Source organism: Canis lupus, chromosome 3 (genome assembly GCF_048164855.1).
Source record: "Canis lupus baileyi chromosome 3, mCanLup2.hap1, whole genome shotgun sequence".
Lineage (NCBI taxonomy): Eukaryota > Metazoa > Chordata > Mammalia > Carnivora > Canidae > Canis > Canis lupus.
This window is the reverse complement of record NC_132840.1, coordinates 55,481,237-55,506,389: the sequence shown is the minus strand read 5'-3', so window position 1 is coordinate 55,506,389 and position 25,153 is coordinate 55,481,237. Positions and strand designations below refer to the sequence as shown.

The 25,153-nt window shown below is 45.9% G+C and overlaps 1 protein-coding gene and 1 pseudogene across 3 annotated transcripts in view; one reads left to right on the top strand and one right to left on the bottom strand.

Annotated features, from left to right (window-relative positions):
• PIK3R5 (phosphoinositide-3-kinase regulatory subunit 5) overlaps window positions 1-25,153 on the bottom strand; it is a 66,477-nt gene that overhangs the window by 24,299 nt on the left and 17,025 nt on the right. For 2 of the 3 annotated variants that reach the window (XM_072821156.1, XM_072821158.1), the window contains exon 2: window positions 161-276. In XM_072821156.1, the coding sequence (XP_072677257.1) occupies window positions 161-263 (103 nt within the window). In that variant the 5' untranslated portion in view covers window positions 264-276. Of the gene's footprint in view, window positions 1-160; window positions 277-8,988; window positions 9,154-25,153 lie in introns of those variants that run through there. The other variant, XM_072821157.1, reaches the window with a different exon arrangement.
• On the top strand, window positions 12,927-13,258 carry LOC140624995 (large ribosomal subunit protein eL33 pseudogene; annotated as a pseudogene).

Below are 25,153 nucleotides of genomic sequence, written 5' to 3'. Positions count from 1 at the left end.
GGCCCGCCCACCCGCCAGCAGGCGCTGTGCCCGCGGGAGGCCTGCCCGGGTGCGGTCTTGCACAGTCACGTACTCGGGGGATGGAACCCAAAGCTGCCAGCCCCTGAGCATTGTTGGGTGCCCTGTGCCCCAGCCCTGCTCCCCGCTCCCCCAGACCTACCGGACCAGGAGGTAGAGCAGCGGCTGAGGCTGAGCCCATGCAGGCAGCGCTCCAGGGCATGCTGGATGCGGTCCTCCGTGCACGTCGTGGCCCCTGGCTGCATCCTGAGTCATTGCCTGCAGGCGGGGGGTGCAGGGGACAGACGCCGGTCAGCCTGGACAGCCCTGGGCTCGGGGAGCAGCTGGCCTCGCGGAGCACACCGCCCCGGCGCAGTCAGCCCTGTAGTCGCGGAGGCTGCCAGGTGACGGGGTCCCCGCGAGGGCCCGGCAGTAGGCAGACGGCAGCAGGCAGCAGGGCTCTGTGGGAAAACTCAGCATCACCAGGAGAGGGAGGATTTTTCTGAAGCCCCAGGCCCAGGGATGGGCAGGGAGAAGGCTGCACCAGGTCGGCCGGGTGCTCCAGGCCTTCACACAGCCCCATGCCCACCCCACCTCGCCCTCGGCTTGGGTGCCCAGGCCTCGGGCACCTGCTCCTACTCTGCCCTCCCCTCCACTCTTGCCACCCGTCTTCCTTTTCCTCGAGGGCTGGCAGTGTCCCTAGGCATCAAAGACCTCGTGTGGTCCGCTCCCCCCTTGTCCTACCAAGGAGGGACCCGGAGGGCCACGGGGAAGGGGCGTTAGGAAAAGCTGTGGCACCAGCTGAGGAGCCAGGAGAGGTGCCGCGCTCTGAGAGCCACCACCAGGCCAGCCCAGCTTCTTAGCTCCGTGTGGGGGCTCCCGGGACACATGGTTCAGCACCGTGGATGAACCTGGCTTCTGCCGGCGACAGACTCGGACTCGGAGCGTGACTCCGATCGTGGGGAGTTGTGTGACTTCCAGCAAGTGTTCTTTTCCGAGCCTCAGTCTATTCCTCTGGGAAATGGGGATAACACAGTACTGACCCCAGAGGGCTGTTGGGGAGAATGCCAGAGCGGCTGTGTGCCCCGTGCGCTCCCGAGGCGCAGAAGCCAGCCCACTCCAGGCCTCGGGGACACTCGCCCGCTCCCGCGTCCGCCCCCGCCCCGGGCAGGCCCTGCCACTGGCCCCGTCGCGCCAGGTCCTGGAGGGATGCCAAGGAAGCAATGGTCCAGCTCCGTGGAACCGGGGACAGGCCCGGAAACCAGAAGCAGAAGCATGGAGCCCTGGGCTGAGCCATGCAAACGACATGCAAAACTGGGACATCCTAGCGTTGCCCCAGCGGCATGACTGGAAGCCTGGGCTCCCGGACGCCCCACGTAGGCAAATCCTCCTACTTCCCCAGCCTGGGAGGAACTGCGAGCCCTTTGTAAGCTGTTCAGCATCACCCCGCTTCAGTGATGTCCCCCGTGGGCCATGCTCCTTGGTGTCAGAGGCTTCTGGGCCCATGCCTTGCCTGGACGTGCCAGTGTGCAGCATGGACACGCATCCTGGGAATGGACCCTCATGATAAGGCCTCGGCCGCCTGCCTTCGGCAGCAGCCCCCAAATGAGACCCTCCCCAGCTTAGCCTATCCAGACTCGGAGCTATAACCACCTGCTGGAAGAGCCAGGAGATCAGGCTCCTTCAAAAAGATGAATTTGGGGCATGGATGGTTGGTCCAGATGGCATCAAGGGGCCCCCTCTGCCCCGCAGGCTGATTTCTCCGTGTTAGCCCCAGCGTGGGTTCCTGGAGGGAGCTCAGAGGTTAGCCCCTCACCCCTTCAAGTGCTTCATTTCCCAGAAGGGGCAGCTGAGACCCCGAGATGGTAAGGAGCAGCCCAGGGGTGGGCATCCCGCTGGGAGAGCCCACACAGCTGTAACCAGACAACGGTATCAAGCAGGACAACATCTGTGTTCCCAAATTGCAGCCAAGGCCCAACTCTGAGGACAGAAGGTGCTCAAGGATCCACCTGCTAATGTTCTAAGAGTCATGGTGAGCTGGCAGGGGTGGGGGCCTCGCTGGCAGGTGTCCATCCCCATTCAGCCAGCTGCTCACCCACCTCCACCGAGACGAGAAGACTGGGGAAGACATGAGAGCTTGTCAAGCATTCCAGAGGGCTCTCCCTTCTCTCCCAAAGCCAAGGGTGGGGGGGGGGTGCTTTAAGAGAGTCCCCTATTCAGACCTGATGCCTGCCAGCTGGGGGATGCTGCCATTTTGGGGTCACAATACTCTCCACAGCCAGCACACTTGCTCCTGTGCTAACCGGGAGCCATGGTAGGATTGAGAGCAAGAGCAGAGTGGGCAACAGCATGCAGGCCCAGTGCCGGGGGAGGACATATGAACTCCTTGTGCGGAAAGGGAGGAGTGGGAATTAGCCACATAAGCCGGACTACAGCTGTTTGGTTGACACTTGACCCTGGAGGGGTCATCCTAGCGGGGTGAGGGATCATCAGCAGTAAGAGGCTGATGGATGGGTCACCTCTGGGAGAAACTGGATTGCCCAGGGTAATCTGTGGCAGAGAGGAGTTCCCCTCCACCTGAGGTCACATAGCAAAGAAGTGGCAAAGCCAGGACCACACCCAGGGAGTCTGGTCTTAACCAGACACAGTCAGATGCCAGTTACCAGGACACCACCACCAGTTGGTGTTTTCACCCCTAAGACCGCAGACTCAATAAACTGTAACATGATCTTGCTTCAAGAGACCTACCTTCCCAGTTGCTACGACCTTGAGCCCACCATGCCTGTCTACACCAGCTGCCTGCCCTCCAGAGAGGGGATCAGGACCCACAGAGGCACTCTAGTGGCTGAACTGGGCGGTCTCTAGCCTGGGCAAGGGCTGAGCCACACCAACTGGGTTGAAAGTCTCCTCCACCCAGCCCCTGCTGCAAGGGACAACTGGGTTGTGTCACAGGGCAGGAATGAGTCACCCGCCCTATTGCGTCCCACTGTAAACACAAGATGCAAATGAACATTTCAGCCAACACGCCAACACTGCCTCTGAGCCTCCCATCTCTTGGCCTCAGTGTCCCTGGCTATTCATTGAAGACCATCAGGGCCTTCTCCATGGATGGGCCAGAGGCACTGGGCACTGGGCAAGGCTCCCGCTGTGCCAGCCCCCCTGGCATCCTGACACCATCTGAGTTGGCCCCAAGCAGGACCTGCCCAAGGCACTGGGCCTTGGGAACCAAAGGGAGGTGAGAGCCCAGTCCAGATCCTCAGCTAACCTGCCCTGGGGTTAGCCCTGCACACCATAGTTCACCACCTGGACCTCTGGCATTTCTGTGGGATGAGTCAGTCGTCAGCCATTTCTTGTGACTTGTCAGCAGAACCCCCAGTGGCTTTGGGGTGGAGATGAAGGGGGAAGAAGGTGGCACTCCCTCCCTCCCCAAAGATGATTTTAGAAAGACTTGGCAGGCGAGGCCTGGCTGCCCGGGGCCACCTTGCTGAGAGGAGCATCTGTTGTGAAATTCCAGCTGCTGCCCGGAATGGGAATGCCCCTCCCCCATGGTGGGGTCGTGTTGAAATATTGGACAGCTGGGCTTTGCCGCCACCTCCAAGTTCCTCTTCCTGAGCCAGTAAGGGTGAGTCCTTACTGGGGACCCTGAGCACAGCAGGGAGAACTGCAGTTGAGGGGGGCGGTGACCCCAGAGGGCACAAAGGGAGACCTCCTCTTCACATGCTGACCTGAGCCCATGATGCAAAACAAGGTCATCTTCCCAAAGGTACAGAACTAGTCAAAGGTCAGCCTGGATCCAGCTTCCTTGGGGCAGCCCCCACAGGGGGACAGGGACTGGGGGCTTCTTTACTCGGGGATTTCTCAAACCTTGTGGAATGGCAGAGGTAATGGGCCTATGGCCTACATGTCACAGGAGGAGAAGCATGTACCTCCAGACTCTGGCAGGCGCCCGCACAGCTTCCCTGATGTTCTGGAATGTTCTAGGCCCATGCTTTGAAGCCTCAGCTCCACAGGTGGGAAAAAGAGAGGCTGACCCTCATCACCACCAGCTTTGGCCCTGCGTCACTCCTCCCTCTGCCCCTTCCTACCGTCCCCTGTGGTTTGACTTCCCGTCCCTGGCCCACTCTCCTCCATGAGACTGTTCCAAGGCAGAACCTCTACTACGACCTAATTTTAAAATTTCTCACCATCAAAGCAGGAAAGATACACCTGAAACCAAAGATACTGAGGTAAAAAAGGGGTAAAAGAAGGAGAGGGGAATGAGATGGGGGTGATGAGGACGGGCAACGCTCCTTTGGGGCTAATTTTATGTATCCCTTTGACACTCAGAACCATAGCAAGATTTTACATACCCCAAGTATGTAACTCAAGTCACACCATAACTTAAATCAACTAGGATTTAAGGTGCGGGGGGTGTGTTGTGTGTGTGACAAAAATACAAACAAATTCACCCAATGAGTCACATAACCATATTTAAAGGGATGGGAAGTGAAAGAATTAAGCAGAGGAACTTTGGAAAATAGTATTTTGACTGGATAACGTAAGGCTAAAGACAAAAAGAACTATATGCAAACACTATTTTCTAATTATTAAATCTGTTTGTCATAGGGTCCAGAGACTTGTGTGCTTGCTACAACTAAGCAAATAAGTAAATATATCACAGATAATGAGAGCCAGCTTCTCACTGTTGGAGAAAGACATTATAAATAAGGAATGGGGGAAATCTAGAATGAACCGCCTTGTTGGACTGGCATTGGAGAAATCAGCATGAACTCGTGGTTTTTAATGTATTTACATAGAGATACACACAAAACTGAAAAAGTTGTGTGTATGCTTGCATTAAAATGCATATATATTTTTTTCTAGCTAGGCTGGAGAGCCAGGAAATGACATCCCAGTAGCAATGAGCACACCTAGTGCCAGGTCTTCATTTCTAAGGACCATTCTCCACTCACAGGAACCAGGGCTCCTCACAGAAATGGTTGATTCCAGGACCGGGGCTGGAAATATATAAGATGAGCCTGAAACATCTTATAGTGCCAGAAAATAAGTCATTCCTTAAAAAGGGACAAGGGTGTCAGAAGGATATGGGAGCCAGCTTGAAGGAGCTCCCAATGGCCAAAGCCAGGACAATTTTAATAACAAAATAAATCATGAAAGTGTTGGATTATAATTTGTAGGATGAAATAAATACCCATGAGTTTATACTAATGTTATAAATGGAAGGAAAAAACAAACGGAGGAGAAGGAACAGATCTTCTTTATGAAAGAACAGCAGTTAATAAAGGTGGATAGAATGAGAAAAATACAAAATCACCATGAGGCCAAAATACCTCAGTAATAGCTGTCCTCAGGATGGATGTTAAAATCTGTGGATGAGAATCTGAGAGGAGACAGGATATTCGCAATCATTGAGTGTTTCTTCCAATAGATTAATTGATTACAAGGGAAAAATAATAACTGCACAGTGGAGAAACCCAGCACCACCCTAACCTTATGATCAGAGCCAATATTACCAATAATAAGATGTCAGGATCATGAATCCCCTGCTATGATGCACTTCTGCAGGATTCTTACCAAGAGAGTACAACCACAATCGAACCATGAGAAAATATTCTGTAACATAACTGGCCAGTTCTCACCAGAATGAACGTCAAGGTCATAAAAGATAAAGAAAGACTGAGGAACTGCCACAGATAGGAGGAAACTGAGGAGACATAAAAACTAGATACAATGTGGGATCCTGGATGGGATTCTGGAACTAAAAGAAGACATTGGGGGTTGTGGGGGTCAGGGAAAGATGGCTAAAATCCAAGGAAGGTGCACAGTGTGGTGAGGAGTATTGTACCAACGATCACATCCTGGTTTTGGTAACTGCACCAAGTCACGTGAGTTGTTAACGTTAGGGGAAGCTGGGTGGATGGTCTACATGGTTCTAAGACCCTTTGGAGAGCCCTGCATAGCCTTTGAATAGCCTTCCAGTTGGTTGTTCAATGCTTTGCTGTCCTTCATGACCATGTTTCAAGTCCCCATGTCATGGATGGTCAGAGTTCCTAGTTACTGGTGGGTGGGCCCATGCAGGGTTAGCTGCCTCCCCCCCAATCCAATGGTTCTCAACTGGGGTGGAGAATCTCTGGGGCTCTTGGAGGGTCTCTGAGGGCTCCATGTGAAAATAGCTAAACTGTGTTTTCATTTTGATGGCAATCTAGAAGCCAGTAGTGAGGGTATTTTGGAATATGTTGATGACACCTATGGGAAAATATGACCATAAAAAGTAGGTGCCTGGTTTGCATTTGTGTCTATCACCTAAAAGGACAGGGCACAGCAGGTGTGTTCTGGAGGTCTACTAGAGCTCAAGGCTGAATACAATGAGTTCATGGAAAATGCTTAGCAAAAGGAGAAAAACTTACACGAGCTGAAGACACACCAGAATATAAATTAATGGAAAATGTTTCTTAAAAGTGCTTGGCACATAATAAGCATTCAGTAAATGCTATCTATTAGCTATCAGCGTGCCTTCCTCACACAAACAATTCCATGGCCAAATTCCAGAGAGCTTTGAGCCTGGGCCAAGAAATAAAACCCTCCCTGGGTGATTCTGACACAGTCAGGCTTGAAAAGTAATGTTTTCTATTTTTCTCAAAGACACACACATACTAGACTAGATGAGAAGGAAAGCATTCTGGAGACCAGCTAGTGCAAACTTCCCATTCCATGGAGGCTCTGGGCGGTGAAGCCTTGCTCACATTGGAAAGTGGTAAGTTTATTGCTAGATCTGAGCCTAGAACCCAGGGGAGTCATGGCACCCTCTTGCCTAGGTGGACACCAATCCCTGCTGCCCATCAGTGAGACATCGGCTCCTCCCCTTAAGTTTATTTCTGGATTCTTTTTCTACTTTTCTTCTGGAGTTATCAGTTTTTCAACTCCTTCATGTGTCAACATTGTGAATTTAGGCTTTCTGACACTATCATTCATTTTAATGCAAATTTAAATTTTGTTTTAAAGATTGTATTTATTTATTCACAAGAAACCCAGAGAGAGAGAGGCAGAGACACAGGCAGAGGGAGAGCCTCTGGGGAGCCCGATGCAGGACTTGATCCCAAGACCCTGGGGTCACGTCCTGAGCCGAAGGCAGATGCTCAACTGCTGAGCCACCCAGGAGTCCCAAGACTTAAAATTTTTTTAGCAAGGATTTCTACATAATTAAAAAAATTCTTTCTGAGCCTATAATTTTAAGTCCCACTCTTCATCTAAATGTTGTAAAATTACATTTTCTTTTAAAATACAGATCTAGATTGGGTTTGTATTAGATATTTTTATACTATATCACAATTCTTTAAATAATTCTTGTTGATGTTCACAGAAAATGTAATAACTATGAAAATGGCAGTGTTGGGGCGGCAGCAGCTTTAAGTTTGATTTACTTCGTTGCTTGCTGTTTATTTTTTTGTTTGTTTCCTTATTTTTATACTATGTCACCCGTGGTTATGAATTCTTTATTTTGATTCATTTCTTGCTCAGCTGGAGCATTTCAAGTAACTTCAGGATGAGTGTGTAAGATAGTTTATGTCTCTTTATGTGACTTTGCATGTCATGTCATTTCATTCATTGAGGCTCTCAATGAATTCTACCTTTGCCAATTAAAGAGTTCACGTAATTCATATTTTTTCACCTTCAAAATATTTATAGCAACCCAAAATAATCAACAAAAAATATGGGTACCACGAAGGTACGGTGGTGTGGTACAAAGACAGAAATTTGGTACAAGATAGAAATTAATATTGTTCAGTTTATATGAATAAAAAACAGAAATTGCATTGGAAAAAAAGACCTCTCCCATAATAGCAAGAAAAAAATAATAAGAGAAAAATAGACTTTAAAAATATGCCAGATTTTGGGACACCTGGGTGGCTCAGTGGTTGAGTGTCTGCCTTGGGCTCAGGTCGTGATCCTGGGGTCCTGGGACCGAGTCCCACATCAGGCTCCCCTCAAGGAGTCTGCTTCTCCCTCTGCCTGTGTCTCTCATGAACAAATAAATAAAATCTTTAAAAACTACATGTAACATTTTAATGAAATAAAACTTTTGAGGGACACAAACAAAGGCAAATAAATGGAAATACATATCCTCTTATGAGATAGGAATATTCAATATCAAAGAATTGATTCAAAATGGATCAGAGCCTCAATGTAAAGAGCTTCAATGATAAAATTCTCAGAAGAAAACATAAGAGAAAGACTTCCTCACACCAGATTTGTCAGTGACTTCTTGGCTATGACACCAGAAGCACAGGCAACACAATAAAAACAGATAAGGTGGACTTACATCAAAATCTAAAATTCTGCACATCACAATCAATAGAGTAAAAAGGTAACCTAGAGAGTGGTAGAAAATATTTGCCAATCATATACCTGATAAGGAGTCAATATCCAGAATATATAATGAACTCCTATGACTCAAGAACAGCAAACAATTTGAAAAATGGACAAAAGATTTGAATAAACATTGCTCCAAAGAAGACCTATAGATGGCCAAGAGCACGTGAGAAGATGCTCAACATCACTAATCAACAGGGAAATGCAAATCAAAACCACAATGAGAGGGGCGCCTGGGTGGCTCAGTTGGTTAAGCATCTGCCTTTGGCTCAGGTCACGATCTCAGGGTCCTGGGATTGAGTCCCATGTCTGTCAGGCTCCCTGCTCAGTGTGCAGGGGGGCTACTAGGGGGGTGTCTGCTTCTCCATCTCCCTCTGTGCCTCCCCGCCCCCCATTTGTGCATGCTTTCCCTCTTCCTCTCTCAAATAAATAAAAACATCTTTAAAAAAAAAAACAAACACAATGAGATACCACTTCACACCCATTAAGGCGGCTGTCATAAACAAAACAAAACAAAAAAGAAGTGTTAGTAAGGATGAGAGAAATGGGAACCCTTGTGCCCTGTTGCTGGGGATGTGAAATGGTGCTGGTGATTTCCCCAAAAATTAAAAATAGAATTACCAAATGATCCAGCAATTCCACTTCTGAGTCTATATATCCAGAAGAACTGAAAGCAGGGACTTGAATAGGTCTTGTACGTCCACATTCATGGCATCATCTTCACAACGGCCAAAAGGCAGGAGGAAACCCATGTCCATGGGCAGGCGAAGGGATACACATGATGCAGTATGTACACAGATGGGGTCTTTATCGGCCTTGAAAATTAAGGAAATCCTGTCACATGCTCCGACACGGATGAACCTTGTGATCACTGTGCTGCGTGAAATAAGGCAGCGGCAAAAAGAAAGATCCTGCACGTACTCGAGGTACCCAGAGGAGGGAAATTCACAGGGACAAGGAGCTGGATGGTGGTTGTGGGGCTGGGGGATGAACACTGGGTGTGGAGTTCTAGTTTTGCGCAACATTGTGACTGTGCTTCACACTACTGAAGTGCACACTTATGCACCACTAGGATGGCAGATTTTACGTCATGTGTACTCCACCACAACTTTGAAAAAGGAATAAAGAAATAACTGATTGACATCTCTGCAGTAGCACATAGGAATGTCCATTCTCTGTAATTTTTAAAAATTTATTCATGGGAGACACCGAGAGAGAGGCAGAGACAGGCAGAGGGAGAAGCAGGCTCCCTGCGGGGAGCCCGGTACGGGACTCGATCCCAGGACCCCAGGATCACAACCTGAGCCGAAGGCAGGTGCTCAACCCCTGAGCCACCCAGTTGCCCCAGTTCTAAGTCTGAGCCTAGACAACCGGATGGAGGGCAGGAGGGCGGGCAGGCAGACAGGCCGCCTACAGGGGAGTAGCTGGTCTCTGTCAGATATCATGCTGGGCACTTTCACTGACAGCCTAGTTTAATGACCATCCTCCCCGATGACATAATCGTAGTTTATCCACATTTCTTGCAGATCAGGGACAGTCACCCATTCTTCTGGCCCAGTCCCTGCACTCACAGCATCTATGACCTGAGCTGGAAGCAATCTGGAATCGGGCCGCCTCTCAAAGCCCCCCGGTTCTTCCCTGTGCACGTTCACAGGAAGTCATCCCTACCGCTTTCCAGACACTCCGCGCGTTGAGCATGTGGCTGCGCCTCTGTGTTATTACGTGAAGCTTCTGGGGAAGACATCTCACACACAAGCTGCCCGGGTTCTCACTGGCGGTGAGAATTCATTCTCTATGGGGGAGGATATCTCATGTCCTCCATCCTAGCTTACTCTTCGAGGTGTAAGATTTCTGGAGGGACATCTAGCAAACAGATGCATCTACGACAGTGGCAGTGGCTACGGGACATTAGAAGGCTGCCAGGGCCACCGAGGAGTGACAGTGAGGAAAGGTAATAAACAGCAGTGATGGTTAGAGGGGGTGCACGGAGCAGGAAGGGGGCAGGGTGAAGCAGACATGCACGCAAAGGGAGAACCGCCAAGGAAACACAGATAAAGCCTTCGCTCACTCGAGCAACCTCGTAAAACTCTGAACAGAGAAGGATGAGGAACGTCCTAGTGGCTACATGACTTTCCCGAGGTTGCACCATGAGCAAGGGCATAGGCAGGATGGTCCGAGTCGTTTGAACCCAGGTAATCATTTGGAAGAATGCAGAGACGAAAACAGGATGCGCACGATGCTGCCTTTGCATATGGTAATTATAGTAACAGCAGCTAGTGCTAATTGAGGGCTTACTCTGTGCCAGGGCACTGTTCTAGGCTCTTTCTATGAATTAATTCACTGAATTCGTAGGAGGTAGACATGTTCTTGTCCCCATTTTACAGATGAGAAGAGTGAGGCCTAGAGTGCTCTCTCAGTTGGCAGATGATTTACGGTCTTCCTTGGCATGCCCTAGCAACTTAGCATCTCTGCAATAAAGGGGACCACGAGACGGGCAAACCGAAATGACTGCCAAGATGGGGAATAAGAGAAAGACGACAGGAAATTTTTTTTTTTTAGACGATTGGAATTTACCAAGTTGTAAACTCCCAGGCTAGCCCCTGGGTGCCTGGCACCAGAAACTATTTTAATCCTGCCTGTCCTGTTTGCCAGCAAATGCCTGTACCGTAAGAAAGCAACAGATAAGCGTAAATGCAAAAAAAAAAAAAAAAAAAAAAAACTCAAGAAAGGCCAATTACGCATGTACACAGGCAGCTTTCTGGTTTTCCTGGACATGGCAAAAGACGGCTTCATTACAGGCGGCTCGCTCCTGGCAGAATCATGCCCAGTTTGTAAGACAGAGTGAATATTTCACAGTTTAGGGCAAAGAAGATTGCACGGAGCACTGTGATTTCCAGATGCTTTACCATCGGGAGAGATTAGGCACAGATTGGCTCATTCCTTATCCCTTCCTTCTGTCCTCTCTGCCTCCCTCCCAGAGTGAAAGCCACTCAGCACGCCCGTTTTCTCTCCATCAATCCATCAGCAGGTGATTGCTCTCCGGCACCGGCACATCTATCTCTGTTAGCCTCCTTCTCTTTAAACTCTTGCCAATTATTTCAGAAAAAGCTCTCACCTCCTCCCTTTTCCATCCCATTCATTAATAAGGCTTATTGGTGCAAGAGAAACTTCTCTAACAAGAAAAGAAATCATCAAGGTTTGTGGACGGAACTGAAATCAGAAACTCGTCCTGATACTCAGCCAGGTGTGGTTTTTACAACTTTTTATGAAACAGACAACTGATTTCGAGAGTCCCAGTTAGCCCCGTCTAGAACTCCCTAGAACTCTGAGGGGCTATTCTGTGACATTAGGGCAGGAGGAGCTGATGCATTCCTCCCCAGGCTTACCAAACACACTGAGAGAGACACAGAAGAACTCACAGTCTGCACCGAAAACCAGTATTTGACATGAAAACCAGTATTCGGCATCATGTCTAAATCAGAGGTAAGCGGATCTGGGAAGTCCAGGCTTCAGTTCTGGCTGAGATCTCTATGGAAGGTGGGTGGGGCTTGCATCATGGCTGATTAAAGTTTGGCCCTCATGTGGATGTGCCCCCTTTCTGGATGCTTGTTTGCCTCTGTCTCCTTTGTTCATGGAGATCAGTGGATCACATTCACTGACATGGGGAAGTTTGGGGAGAGGAGAATTTGGGAGAAGAATTCAAGAGTCCAACTTTGTCCACATTATATCACATTTCAAGCACCCAGTGTTAACAAGTGGCACCATGTTGGGGGCACCTGGGAGGCTCAGAGGTTGAGTGTCTGCCTTTGGCTCAGGGTGTGATCCTGGGGTCCTGGGATTGAGTCCCGCATCAGGCTTCCTGCAGGGAGCCTGCTTCTCTCTCTTCCTATGTCTCTGCCTCTGACTCTCTCATGAATAAATAAAATCTTTAAAAATAAAATAAAGTCCTATATCTACGTCTAAAAAGGGGTGCCTGGCTGGCTCAGTCAGTAGAGTATGCGACTCTTGATCTCGGGGTCATGAGTTCAAGCCCCACATTGGGCATAGAGATTACTTAAAAATAAAAAATGTTTACATCTAAAAAACTTATCTAAGGATACCTGCCAAAGTCTTAACAGTGGTTATTTCTGAGAGAGAAGATTAGATACCATTTTTACTTTTTTCTAAAAACATTTTTATAATAACATATTCTATACATTATTTTTTTTATCACACAAATATTAGGTGTTAAATACATAAAAACTAGACAATTGTCTGGCAAAGTGGAATAGATGTACTTGTCCCTATATAAACCCTGGACATTATATATAAAGGTAACATGCAAAGTAGAGAGAAGGCAGACTGGCTAAGGACCTTGAGAACAAGAAGGGACGCAATGGTGGGCATAGTGGAATATTTCCTTTTGGCCTCATATATCCCAGACTTGGACCCGAGGAGCCAAAAACCTGAAAATACCAATGGGTACAGACTGAAAAAGCCCCAAGAAAAGCCTGGTCTTGCTGAACTTTGGGTGCAAATAAGTGCGGCCTGCTGAGAACAGGACTCCTAAAGCAACAACTATGTCTGGAAGGCTTTGGTCCAAGGCCATTTTTGCCAGCTATTAACTGGGTCTCTGGAACCAGAGGGAGCACACAGCTCTACTTAAGACCGAAGGGGTTTATGCTTGAGATGAAACTGAATTCTATCTAGGCAAGCGATGTGCCTATGTGTACAAACCAAAGAACAACACAGTAACTCCTGGTGGCAAACCAAACAAAACCAGAGTAATCTGGGGAAAAGTACTCATGCTCATGGAAACAGCAGCATGGTTCATGCCAAATTCCAAAGCAACCTTCCTGTGAAAGCCATTGGCCACAGAATCCATGTGATGCTGTACCCCTCAAAGATTTAAACTTACTGAAAAGTAAATAAAGGTGTAGAGAAAGAGAAAGAAAGAAGAAAGAAAGAAAGAGAAAGAAAGAAAGAAAGAAAGAAAGAAAGAAAGAAAGAAAGAAAGAAAGAAAAAGGAAGGAAGGAAGGAAGGAAGGAAGGAAGGAAGGAAGGAAGGAAGGAAGGAAGGAAGGAAGGAAGGAAGAAAGAAAGAAAGAAAGAAAGAAAGAAAGAAAGAAAGAAAGAACGAACGAAATGAATGCCTGGTCTTTTCAGCCAAAGGATCAGGAAAGAGGCAGCCAAGTAAGACAAACTTTTAGATAAGAACCACTCTACTCCAGCCAAACACCATAGAAAGATCTCCACTAATCTTCACCATCTCCACTAATAAAGGCCAAATGGGGGGGGGGCCCAACCATCACTCTGGCCAGGTTGTAATGAGGTGCCCAACCTCTCCCCCAATCATGGGTGGTGACTGAGAAAGCCAGGCCTTTCATCTTCTCTGCCAGTAATGAGCCCCCTACCACCCCACACTGTCAGGGAAGACCACCAGGGATCCTGGACTTCCAGCCTCACCAGGTAGTCAGGAGCCCCTTGCCCCCACTCTCTGACCAGGGTAATGTCAAAGGAAGCCTAGTGAAAGCCAGGACTTTTGCTGCTGCCCAGCGGTGATGAGGTACTTCCTCTACTCCATGGTGTCAATGGAGCAGTAATGAGCCACCCAGGTAGGGAGGTATCAGGTAGTAGAAGCTTAGTTGGAAGCCGGAATTCCCATTCCACCCAGCAGTAATAAGGAGCACCTCCTTCTTGTCAATGGAAGCTGAGAATGAAACCTGGACTTCTACCCTCATGGTAGTAATGAGGCAATGCCCCCCCCCCACCCCTTTCAGGGAAGTGTTAGAGGAAGCCAGCTGAAACAGGGGTTTAAATAAGATGGTTTAAATTTCAATGGAAAATAACCCATTGCACCAAGGACAAGAAATGAAATAAAGGGAATTATATAAATTGAGTGAAAAACAGCCAATAGGTGCCAACACCAAAACCATAGATGTTAAAATTATCTGACACAGCTTTTAAAGCAGCTTCACTAAAAATGCTTCAGTGGACAATTATAAACAAATAAAAACTAAGGAAGTCTCAGAAAAGAAAAAGAAGATATGAATGCACAGCCATGGAAATTCTAGAACTGAAAGATACAATGACTTGAAATAAAACCTTGGGCTCTGCATCGAGAAAAACTCAATGGAGGGGACTAAGGGAAAAATCAATAAACTTGAATCCAGAACAATAATGTCACCCAATCTGAACAAAAGAAAGAAAAGCAACTAGAGAAAAATGAACAGAGCCTCAGGGCCTGTGGGGCTCTAACAAAAGGTCCAACATGCATGTCATCTGAGTCTGAGTGGCAGAGGGCAGAGCTGCAAAAATACTCAAAGAAATAGCGGCTGAAAACTTGCAAGCTTGGTAAAATACGTAAAACTACAGATTCAAGAATCTATGTGAACCCTAGACATCACAGTAAACTTCTGAAAACATAAGACAGAGAAAAAAAAGCTTGAAAGCAGCAAGAGAGGAATAACACCTTCCCTTAGAGGGAAAACAATTCAAATGACAGTGGATTTCTCATCGGATGTCATGAAGGTCAAAAGGAATGGAACAACATTTTTCAAGTGCTTAATGAACGGCCAATCCAGAATCCTACATCCAGAGAAAATACCTTTCAGGAGTGAAAAAGAAATTAAGACATTCTTAGATGAAGGAAAGCTAAAGGAATTTGTCACCAGCATACTTACCCCAAAAGAATGACTAATGGAAATTCTCTAAATAGAAAGACAATGATTCAAAACAAAACAAAACAAAAAGTATCTTGAAACATCAGGAATGAAGAAAGAAAATAGCAAGCAAATATCTTGATAAACACCACAGGCTTTCTTTCTCCTCTTGTGTTTTCTAAACTATATTTGATGGTTGAATCAAAAATGATAATATCATCTGATGTGGTTTGAAGAGGATGCAGCATAAATACTTAAGACTATTATAAGTGAGAAAAGGTAAAGGGGCCTAAAGGAAAGTAAAGCTTCTACACTCGATTAGAACTGTAAAATGATAACGTCATTCAACTGTGATATCTATATAAGAAGTAACATGTGGAACAGCCACTAAAAAGCCCAAGCCATTAGAAATGACAAATACCCACCATTTTCTTCAACATGGATGGAACTGGAGGATATTATGCTGAATGAAATAAGTCAATCAGAGAAGGACAAACATTATATGGTCTCATTCATTTAGGGAATATAAAAAATAGTGAAAGGGAATAAAGGGGAAAGGAGAGAAAATGAGTGGGAAATATCAGAGAGGGAGACAGAACATGAGAGACTCCTAACTCTGGGAAAGGGAGGTGGGCGGGGGGTGGGGGTGACTGGGTGATGGGCACTGAGGGGGGCACTTGATGGGATGAGCACTGGGTGTTATGCTATATGTTGGCAAATTGAACTCCAATAAAAAATTAATTAAAATAAATAAATAAATAGCCCAAGAAGAATGTATAGAACAACCACTAAAAGAAAGAAAGAAAGAAAGAAAGAAAGAAAGAAAGAAAGAAAGAAAGAAAGAAAGAAAGAAAGAAGAAAGAAAGAAAGAATTCTAAAAGTTGTTCAAATAATCCAGGGGAAGGCAGGGTAGAAAAAAAAAAAAAAACAGAAACAAAAGCAAAAACAGATAAAAAAAAAAGACCTACCATATCAATGACTACATTAAATTTAACTGGGCTAAATATATCAATTGAGAGACAGAGATCAGTATTGGATTACAAAACATGACCCAACGGCTTGCTGTCCACAATAAACTCACAATATAACAATATTGGCAAATTGAAAGTAGTAAGTGGGCAAAGACATACCATGTAAACATTAATTTTAAAAAAGCAGGAATGGCTTTATTAATATCAGAGAAAGTACACTTCAGAGCAAGTAAAAAGTACCAGAGTGACATTATAGAATGACAAAAAGGTCAGGCCACCAAGACACAGCAATCCTAAATGTTTCCCCAAACAATGACATTGCAAAAGTCACAGTAAAATTTTTACTTTTCACAAAAGAAAAAATTGATACAACAAAAAGGAGAATCAGATAAACCCCTAATTACAGCTGGTGACATCAGCTCCACAATTTACAAAGCACTATATAGAAAATCAGCAAGGACACAGAAGAACTCAGTAACACCATCAACCATCCAACAGGATCTAATCAATACTTAGAGAACACCCCACTCAATGACAGCAAAACACACATTGTTTTCAAGGACCCATGAGACGTACACCAAGATAGACCATATCCTGGGTCATAAACCAACCCCCAAAATGCAAAAGAACTGACATCATATAGAGTGTGTTCTCTGACTACAACGGAATCAAACTAGAAAGCAAACCTCCAAATACTTAGAAACCAAACACACATCTGAGTAATTCACGGGTCAGAGTGCATGTCTCAGGGGAAATTCAAAAATACCATTAAACAAAATGAAAAGGAGCATCCAACATATGAACGCGGGAAAACTGTGGCATGAATTACATATGTTAGAACTACCATATGGCCCAGCAATTATACCCCTGGGCATTTATCTCAGAGAAATGAGAAGTTATGAAAACAACCCAGATGCCCTTGAGTGGGTGAAGAGTTTAACAAAAGATGGTACATCTATGCCATGGAATAGTACTCCACAATAAAAAGAAAATTATTATCGATATATATCATGAACTGGATGAATCTCCAGGTTTTGCTGAATTGAAAAGCCAGCCCAAAAGATTATTTATGGTATGATTCAATTTATATAACATTTTTGAGATGATAGATTACAGAATGGCCACAGATTCGTGTCTGACAAATACTTCCATCTTGGAATTGAACAAATAGGAACAGACAGTCACAAAATATAGTCAAATGGTCGGTACACACATGAAGATACGCTCGCCATCATTAGTTCTCAGGGAAATAGAGATTTACAACCACAATGAAATCATACTGTCCAAGTTAAAAAGATCAACAATACAAAATTGGCAGGGATATGGAACAGCCATAGGTCACTGGTGGATTCATCCAATGGTGCAGCCACTTTGAAACCAGTTTGGTAGCTTTGTAAAGTTAACTAATACCTACCATTCTGACCCAATAATTCTACTTGTTTACCCAAACTAAATGGGGACATATATTTGACAAAAAAGACTGGTACAAAAATGTTCCTGGCAGCTTCATGTATCATGGCCTCCACCAGAAAACAACGTGATCTGTCAGTAGAAAATGGGTAGCCATATACCACACATATGTTTAATAAATAAATAAATATTTAATAAATAAAATCTTAAATTACAAAAAAAAACCCGACAACAACAAATAAGCAAATTGCTAGTGCAAGTTAACTGTATGGATGAAGACCAAAAAATAGTGTGCACATGAATCTGGAGACAAAAAGATACTACATGGGTGCATTTACAAGAAGTTCTAGAACAGGCAAAACTAATTTATGGTGAAATAAATAAAAATGCCTCTGGATGGTAGGAGGAATGGGCATGTGGGAACCTTCTGGGATGATGGAAATATTCTATATCTTGCTAAGAACACAGGCTGAACAGGTATACATATATTGGCTCAGGAAACTGTATAATAAAATGTGTGTACTGATGTAAATGGGACTATCAATAAAAATGTTTTTAAAGACTCATGCAAAAAATACCTGTATGCACAGGATAAATCTTTAAAGTTTTTCTAAGCCTGACCATTTATCTTTTGCTTTCTTTTTTTTTTTAAGATTTTATTTATTTATTTATTCATGAGAGACACACAGAGAGAGAGGCAGAGACACAGGCAGAGGGAGAAGCAGGCTCCCTGCGGGGACCCTGCTGAGGAACTTGATCCCAGGACCCCGGGGTCACACCCTGAGCCAAAGGTAGATGCTCAACCCCTGAGGCACCCAGGCATCCTCATTTATCTTTTTCGAACACACAGACATTTGCCACCTTCGAGTTCTCTTTAATGCATTAATATGCCCGCATACTCTCCTACAAGCATGTACCTCCTTGTGACATACAAGGGGGTCACAGCACAGGCATAGTGTTCTATGCAGAGTCGTCTCCCAAAATGTATATCTTGTACAAATTGTCACCCCCTCCATGCCCCTTAATCGTTTTTTCGTTGCCGTAGGACAAGGTTCAACCCCCAACCTGGGTGATAAGACCCCGAGAGGGCTGGGCCCTTCCTCCCTCCCTCACCCTCCCTCTCCATAGTGAACATCTCCCGGCCTGCACTCTCTCTGCCTGAAACATTTCCACCGGCTTCCCCTGCCTCTGCTGTGGCCAGTGTGCACTCTTCTATCTTTCTTTATAAGGTCACTTCTTCAGGGAAGGCTTTCTGACTGCCAGGCTGGGCTGGGTGCCCACCCCGGCCCCCGCTCCCCATAGCTATGTCACTGCCTCCTCCACTGGGCTTTCAGCTTTGGCAAGAGCCGCCCCTCCGCCATCCAAAGGGCTCTAACACCAGCATCTGGCGTGGGGTCCCCACGGATTCTCCCGGCACAGGCTATGTGAGCGCCTGCAAACCAAAAGCCCCACCCGACTGTGTGGCCAAGATGTTGTGACCATACGAGCAACAGGGGATCTTCCTCAGGCTTCGGGGGAAATCACATCTACTGTAACCTCTGAGTGAGTCAGTCCTTGGAGGTGGAGAACAGGTCATTTTTGGCTACCCAGGGCGTGGGCAGGTGGCCCCAGGGACCTTCTTCCTCCCTGCACTTCCCTGCCAGGGGGCCGACGGAAGAGATTCCGGTCAGAACGCAAGCTTTCCAGGAGCTGTTCCTAAGGCCACCGTGTACGGGACAATTTACCGTTTCCTTCTGTATACTGCTCCCGCTCCTCACTGTCTCCACGCTAATAAGGCAGCCACCTCGGGGAAAGTTTGTGGCAGGAAAATGAAAATCGGAGCTCCTGGACGGCTCCCAGCAGGATGGGTGGAACTCAGAGCTGGATCTCAATTGATGTAAGAAGGGTAAAAAAAAAAAAAGTGTTTTTTTTCTTTTTATAAACTCTAATTTGTAGAGCAGTTATAGGCTTACAGAAAAACTGAACAGAAAGTACAGAGTTCCCACACGCTCCTTCTGACCGCCCCCCACTCCCTCCTGCCCACAGTTTCCCCTTTTATTAATACCTTCCATCACAGTGGTGTATTTGTTACAACTGATGAACCAATAGTGATACAACAGTGTTAATCAAAGCCCACAGTTTACACATTAGGGTTCCATCTCTGTGTTACACAGGTATATGGTGTTTTACACAGTGACCAAATAAAAAATGTTCTGTATCTACCGTGACTATATCATAAACGACTGTTTTATTGTTCTAAAAAATTCCCTGCGCTCCACCTATTCATCCCTCCCCCTCTCTCCAACCACTGGCAACCACTGATCTCTACGGTTTTGCCTTTACCAAAATGTCACATGGTTGGCATTATGCATTATGCAGACTTTTCAGGCTGGCCTCTTTCACTTAGTGACATGCATTGAAGGTCCCTCCTTGGCTTTTCTATTACTAAATAGAAATTTCATCCTATAGATTTCATTATACGGATATACCATCCTTTGTTTATCCACTCACCTACTGAAGGACACCCTAGTTGCTTCCAATTTTCAGCAATTGTGAACAAAGGTGTAGGTTTTCATGTGGAAATAAGTTTTCATCTCATTTCATGTGAATACCTAGAAGCCCAACCGCTAGATCACATGGCAAGACGTCTCAGCTTTCTAAGAAACCGCCATACTGTCTTCCAAAGTGGCTGTACCATTTTGCATTCCTACCAGAAATGAATCAGAGTTCCTGTTTCTCCAACATCCTCACCAGCATTTGGTGTTACCAGTGTTTTGGAGTTTAGCCACTCTAATAGGTGGGTAGTGGTACCTCATTTTTACTTCCAATTCCCCTAGTGACATACGCTGTTGAGCATCTTTTTATATGTTTATTTTCTGGTGAGCAGCTCAGTTTTTTTGCCCACTTATTTTTAAAGTGAATTTTTTCACTTTATGTATAAAGTATGACATTATGTATAAAATGTACACAGATCACAAGGGTACGGTTTGATAAGCTTCCACAAAGTGATCACACCCACAGAACCAGCACCCAGATCAAGAAGCAAACACAATAGGTATCCTTAGGAACCTCCCCCCACCCTCATCCCCCCACCCCCCAGCCTCACCTGGTCACCACACAATTGTCTATTTTTAAATTGGGTTGTTTATCATCTTATTTTTGAATTTTAAGAATTCTTTGTAAATTCTGTATACAAGTTCTTTATCAGAGAAATGTTTTGCAAATACTTTCTTCCAGATTATGGCTTGTCCTTTTATTTTCTTTATAGTGTCTTTAACAGAGCAGAAGTTTTCATTTCAATAGAGTCCAACTCATCAAATTTTTCTTTCATGGATCATACTTTTGGTATCATACCAAAAACTCCTTGCCAAACCCAAGGTCATCTAGGTTTTCTCCTACTATCTTCTAGGAGTTTTATGGTTTTGCATTCTACCTTTAGGTGTATGATCCATTTTGAATTAATTTTGTGAAAGGTTTAAACTTAATGTCTCAATTCACTTGTTGCTATAGATACGCCATTGTTTCAGCACCATTTGTTAGAAAGACTATCCTTTCTTCATTGAATTGCCTTCGTTCTTTGTCAAGATCAGTTGATCTTATTTGTGTTGGCCTATTTCTAGGCTATTCCATTCCATTCATCTATTTGTCTCTGCTTTCCCCTATATCACATTGTTTTGATTATTATAGCTTTACAGAAAGTCTTGAAGTCATGAGTTATCAGTTCTCCAGCTTTGTTCTTTTTCCTCAATATTGTGTTGGCTATTCTGGATCTTTTGCCTTTCCATATGAACTTTAGAATCAATTTGTTGACATAGACAAAGTAATTTGTTAGGATTTTGATTGCAATGTCATCAAATCTGCAACTCAAGTTGGGAAGAACTGACATATTAACAATATTGACTCTGCCTATCTATGAACGTGGAATATCTTTCCATTTATTCAGATCTTCTTTGACTTCATTCACCAGGACTTTGCAGTTTTCCTAATACAGATTATATACATATTTTGCTAGATTTATTCCTAAGTATCTCATTTTTTAGTGCTAATATTAATGGTGTTATATTTTTTATTTCAAATTCCAATAGCTTATCACTGGTATATAGGAAAACAACAGACTTCTTTGTATTGATCTTGTCTTGTATCTTGCAACCTTCCCATAATCACTTATTAGTTCCAGATTGGTTGGTGTGTTTTGGGTCAATTAATATTTTGTACATAGATAATCTGGAATGTACTGTAAAGAATTCGTATAATTTGTTCTTTAAATGTTTGGTAAAATTCACCAGTGAAACCATCTGGGCCTGGTGATTTCTGGTTTGGAAGGTTATTAATTATTGATTAAATTTCTTTAATAGATATAGGTCTATTCCAGTGATCTATCTTCTGTGTCTTTCAGGAATTGGTCCATTTTGTCTAAGTTATCAAATTTGTGGATATAGAGTTTTCTTAATATTCCTTTATTATCTTTTTAATGTCCATGGGACAGTAACTTTTAACATTCAGATATAATTTCCATAACAGAAAATCTACTATTTTAAAGTGCACACTTTGGTGCTTTTATCATAGTCACTATGCTGGATATCCACCACCAGGATGATGATGATGATCATCATCATCACTCCAGAAAGAAACCTCATACCTATCAGCAGTGACATCTCCCTCCCCCTATCATCTGGCAATCACTAATCTACTCTTGGTTTCTATGAATTTCCTTACTCTGGACATTCCAATAAATGGAATCACAACACATCGTTTTTGGTATCTAGCTTTCTTTTTACTCAGTATGTTTTCTAGATTCATTCATGTTGTAGTGTGTAATAGTACTAATCCCTTTTCATGACTGAAAAGGCATGGCTAGTTCTTAAATACTTCAGTTTATGGATCAACATTTCATATTGGCTACCTGAGGCTACCTGCTCCAGTCCAGAACAAAAGCAGAAGATGAGAGACATTACCCAGGTAAGCAAATTCCCTTCTGCATGAAGGGCAGTAAGAAATGAACCCAGCCTTGAGTCTCCACTGCCACTACCACCAGCTCCTTCCCATGATGGTGTTCCCTCTGCCTGCCAGACACCCAACCAGGCAGGCACATGCAAACAAATAAGCTTTCACGGTAGACCTTCTTTTACCTCCACTGACACATGAGGAGAGACCATGGCTCTGAGAAATAAAGCCATTTCGCAGGGTCTACAGGACTGATGCCAATCAGGTCTGCCTAAAAACGAAGTACTCTTTGGCTCTCAAATAACATCTAGAATTCTTTACCTAGTTACTCTATAGCAGCAGGAATCCCTAAGCTTTTTATGTGCTAGACCCACTGGCGATCTGAAGCCTACAGACCCCTCTTCAAAATAATGCTTCAAATGTACAAAACAAAATATGTAGGACTGAAAAGGAAATGAATTGCACTGACATACAGTTAGCAATCTTTTCTTTGCAATAATCAACCTTGTGAAATGGTCATTTACGTTCTTCTCACTAACAACACATCAAAGGACAGAATCCAGCAGCAGGTCTAAGCATTGTTATCGCTCAAAAGGAGTAAAAAGCATAAATGGCATTTGAGGTGTTTGCAACATGGACTGCAAAGCCATACGACAACATCTGGACTTCTGGTGACCAAGTTACAGGTGCTACTCATATGACTGTGGCTTGTTGTTTGCGTTCCTAATAGAAGAAACACGCTGAGCTTCAGTTAGAGGTCACATTTTCCCAAGCAAGTTCTTGGACCTCTGGGTGGGTGCCACTGCTCCCCAGAGAATGTGTGACCCAAAGGAACAGGCATGTGGCCAGGGAGGGCAAGGGCCTGTTGTTTGCCTCTGGCTGGTCACTATAGTTAGGTGTCCTGCTGTGAGGAGGGGTCACCTCCCTGCTCACTCTCCTTCCCTCCCTCCAGAACTCCTCCAATCCACTTCTCTACTGAGAAGTGCCCTAAATAGCGTCTCCCTTTCTCCTGCTGGTTCCCATTTTATTCTTACCCTTACCCATCCTAGCTCTCTCAAGACAGTTTAATGCCTCTTAAAATAACACCCTGAAGAGGCTTGGGGAGTTTCTAATCTCTCATATCAGACTTCTTTTATGACTTCAGAAGGGCAGCCCCTAACTAAGTGCAGTTCTCCCAGGAGTGGGGGAGGCCCCAGCTGAATGTGTAGTACAGAGGCACTGAATGAAAACCCAGGGCAGATCCCAGCAGAGGGGTCAGGGGGCACAGCAGCTCCCTGTGCAGACAGCCACTGGCCCACCCACCTCCTGGGGGGCTGTATGGGTGACAGAGAACTGTGGGTTAAGCCATGTAACCTCGGTGAACCTCACTTTCTTCATCTGTAAAATGGGAGATGGGCCTCTCCAGCGTGGCCCATTACGGGGTAGGGAGTAGACAACCAAAATGCTTGAACACACCCCCAAACTGATCACTGGGCATGTTCAGAGTTCACCCTTCACAAGATGAGATCCAGGGAAAAGTCACCCAGCGGTGAGGACCATAGCGGTGCTTTCTGGCCTTTTACTACATACAGGCTCAATGCACAAAATGACTGCAGCTCCCCCACCCCTGCTCCTCCTGCAGTTCTGAGACACAGTCAGGGAGGGGCTGGTTTGGGGCCAGCTCCAGAGCTTGGACCTAGACCTCTTCACCCCCTTCACATTCATCCTCTGTAGTCAAGGTGCCCAATCTGGGGCCCCAAGAGTCCCCTCTGTCTCAGCATCAGAGTCTCCATAGAAAAAGTGGCTTCCGAAGGCCCCTCCAGCTCCAGGTCTGACCTAGGAGGGATGAAGCATTTCCCTTCCCAGCTACGTCACCCTCCTTTGTCAGCAAGGGACAGTGGCCCCAGCACTCCACTGAGACCACTTTGCTTCCTGTGTAAGCATGGTGATAAAGGTGGGAGGACCACAGGCCGGGCGGGTGGAGGACAGGTGCAGGGAAGCCCGACTCCACAGAAGCACATGTCCCTGCATCACCAAGTGATGTGCATCACCGAGATACAACACCTGTTTCCATGGTTCCGGAGACCCGCCTGCTCCCCACAGCAGTGACTGGGGGTGGCAACGAAGGTGTCAGAAGGCAAGAGGGACAGAGAGAGGGAGAGGGGGATGGGCGGCAGGGGGAGGAATGGCTTGAAGACCAGGGTTAACCAGAAATACCCTTGAAATGTCCCGGGACTGGGACAGATGAAAGAAGTTCAAAAACAAAAACAGAAAAGTCAAAAAGCACACCAGCAGCCCCAGTGTTTCCTGTTTTTCTAACAAATCACCAATGATTTCCAAGAAAAGCAAGCCGTGCTGCGCTCGGCCCAGGGCACAGCCGCAGAATTTGCACATCTGGCCTGTGCTTCGAGAGCACCGCGCACCCCTGGGGCACAGGATGTGGCGGACAGAGAGGTCTGCAGCTCCAGGATGCATGGGGGCGCTGGCTGGAGGCACTGGGGCCACCTTTCTGCGGGAAGGACCCTCCCCGCACCCCCGCTGCACCGTGGCCTCGCAGACCCTCCTGGGGGTCATTTCATTTGTGTGGGCTTCCCCAGGCCTGCCCATTTCCCTGAGAATTTCCAGGCTGGTGGTGCAGGGGCTTCGGGGAGACCCCGTGGGGCCAGCCAGGTTTCCCCTAGAGGAGGGCGAGCCGCCCCCATCCCCCGCCCATGACTCCTTGCAAGTGCTCCCCCTCCACACACATACACACACACACACACACACACACACAGAGGGTCCTAGGCTCTTTGCAAGTGCTCCGCCTCCAAACACACACACACACACACACACACATACACACACAGAGGGTCCTAGGCTCTT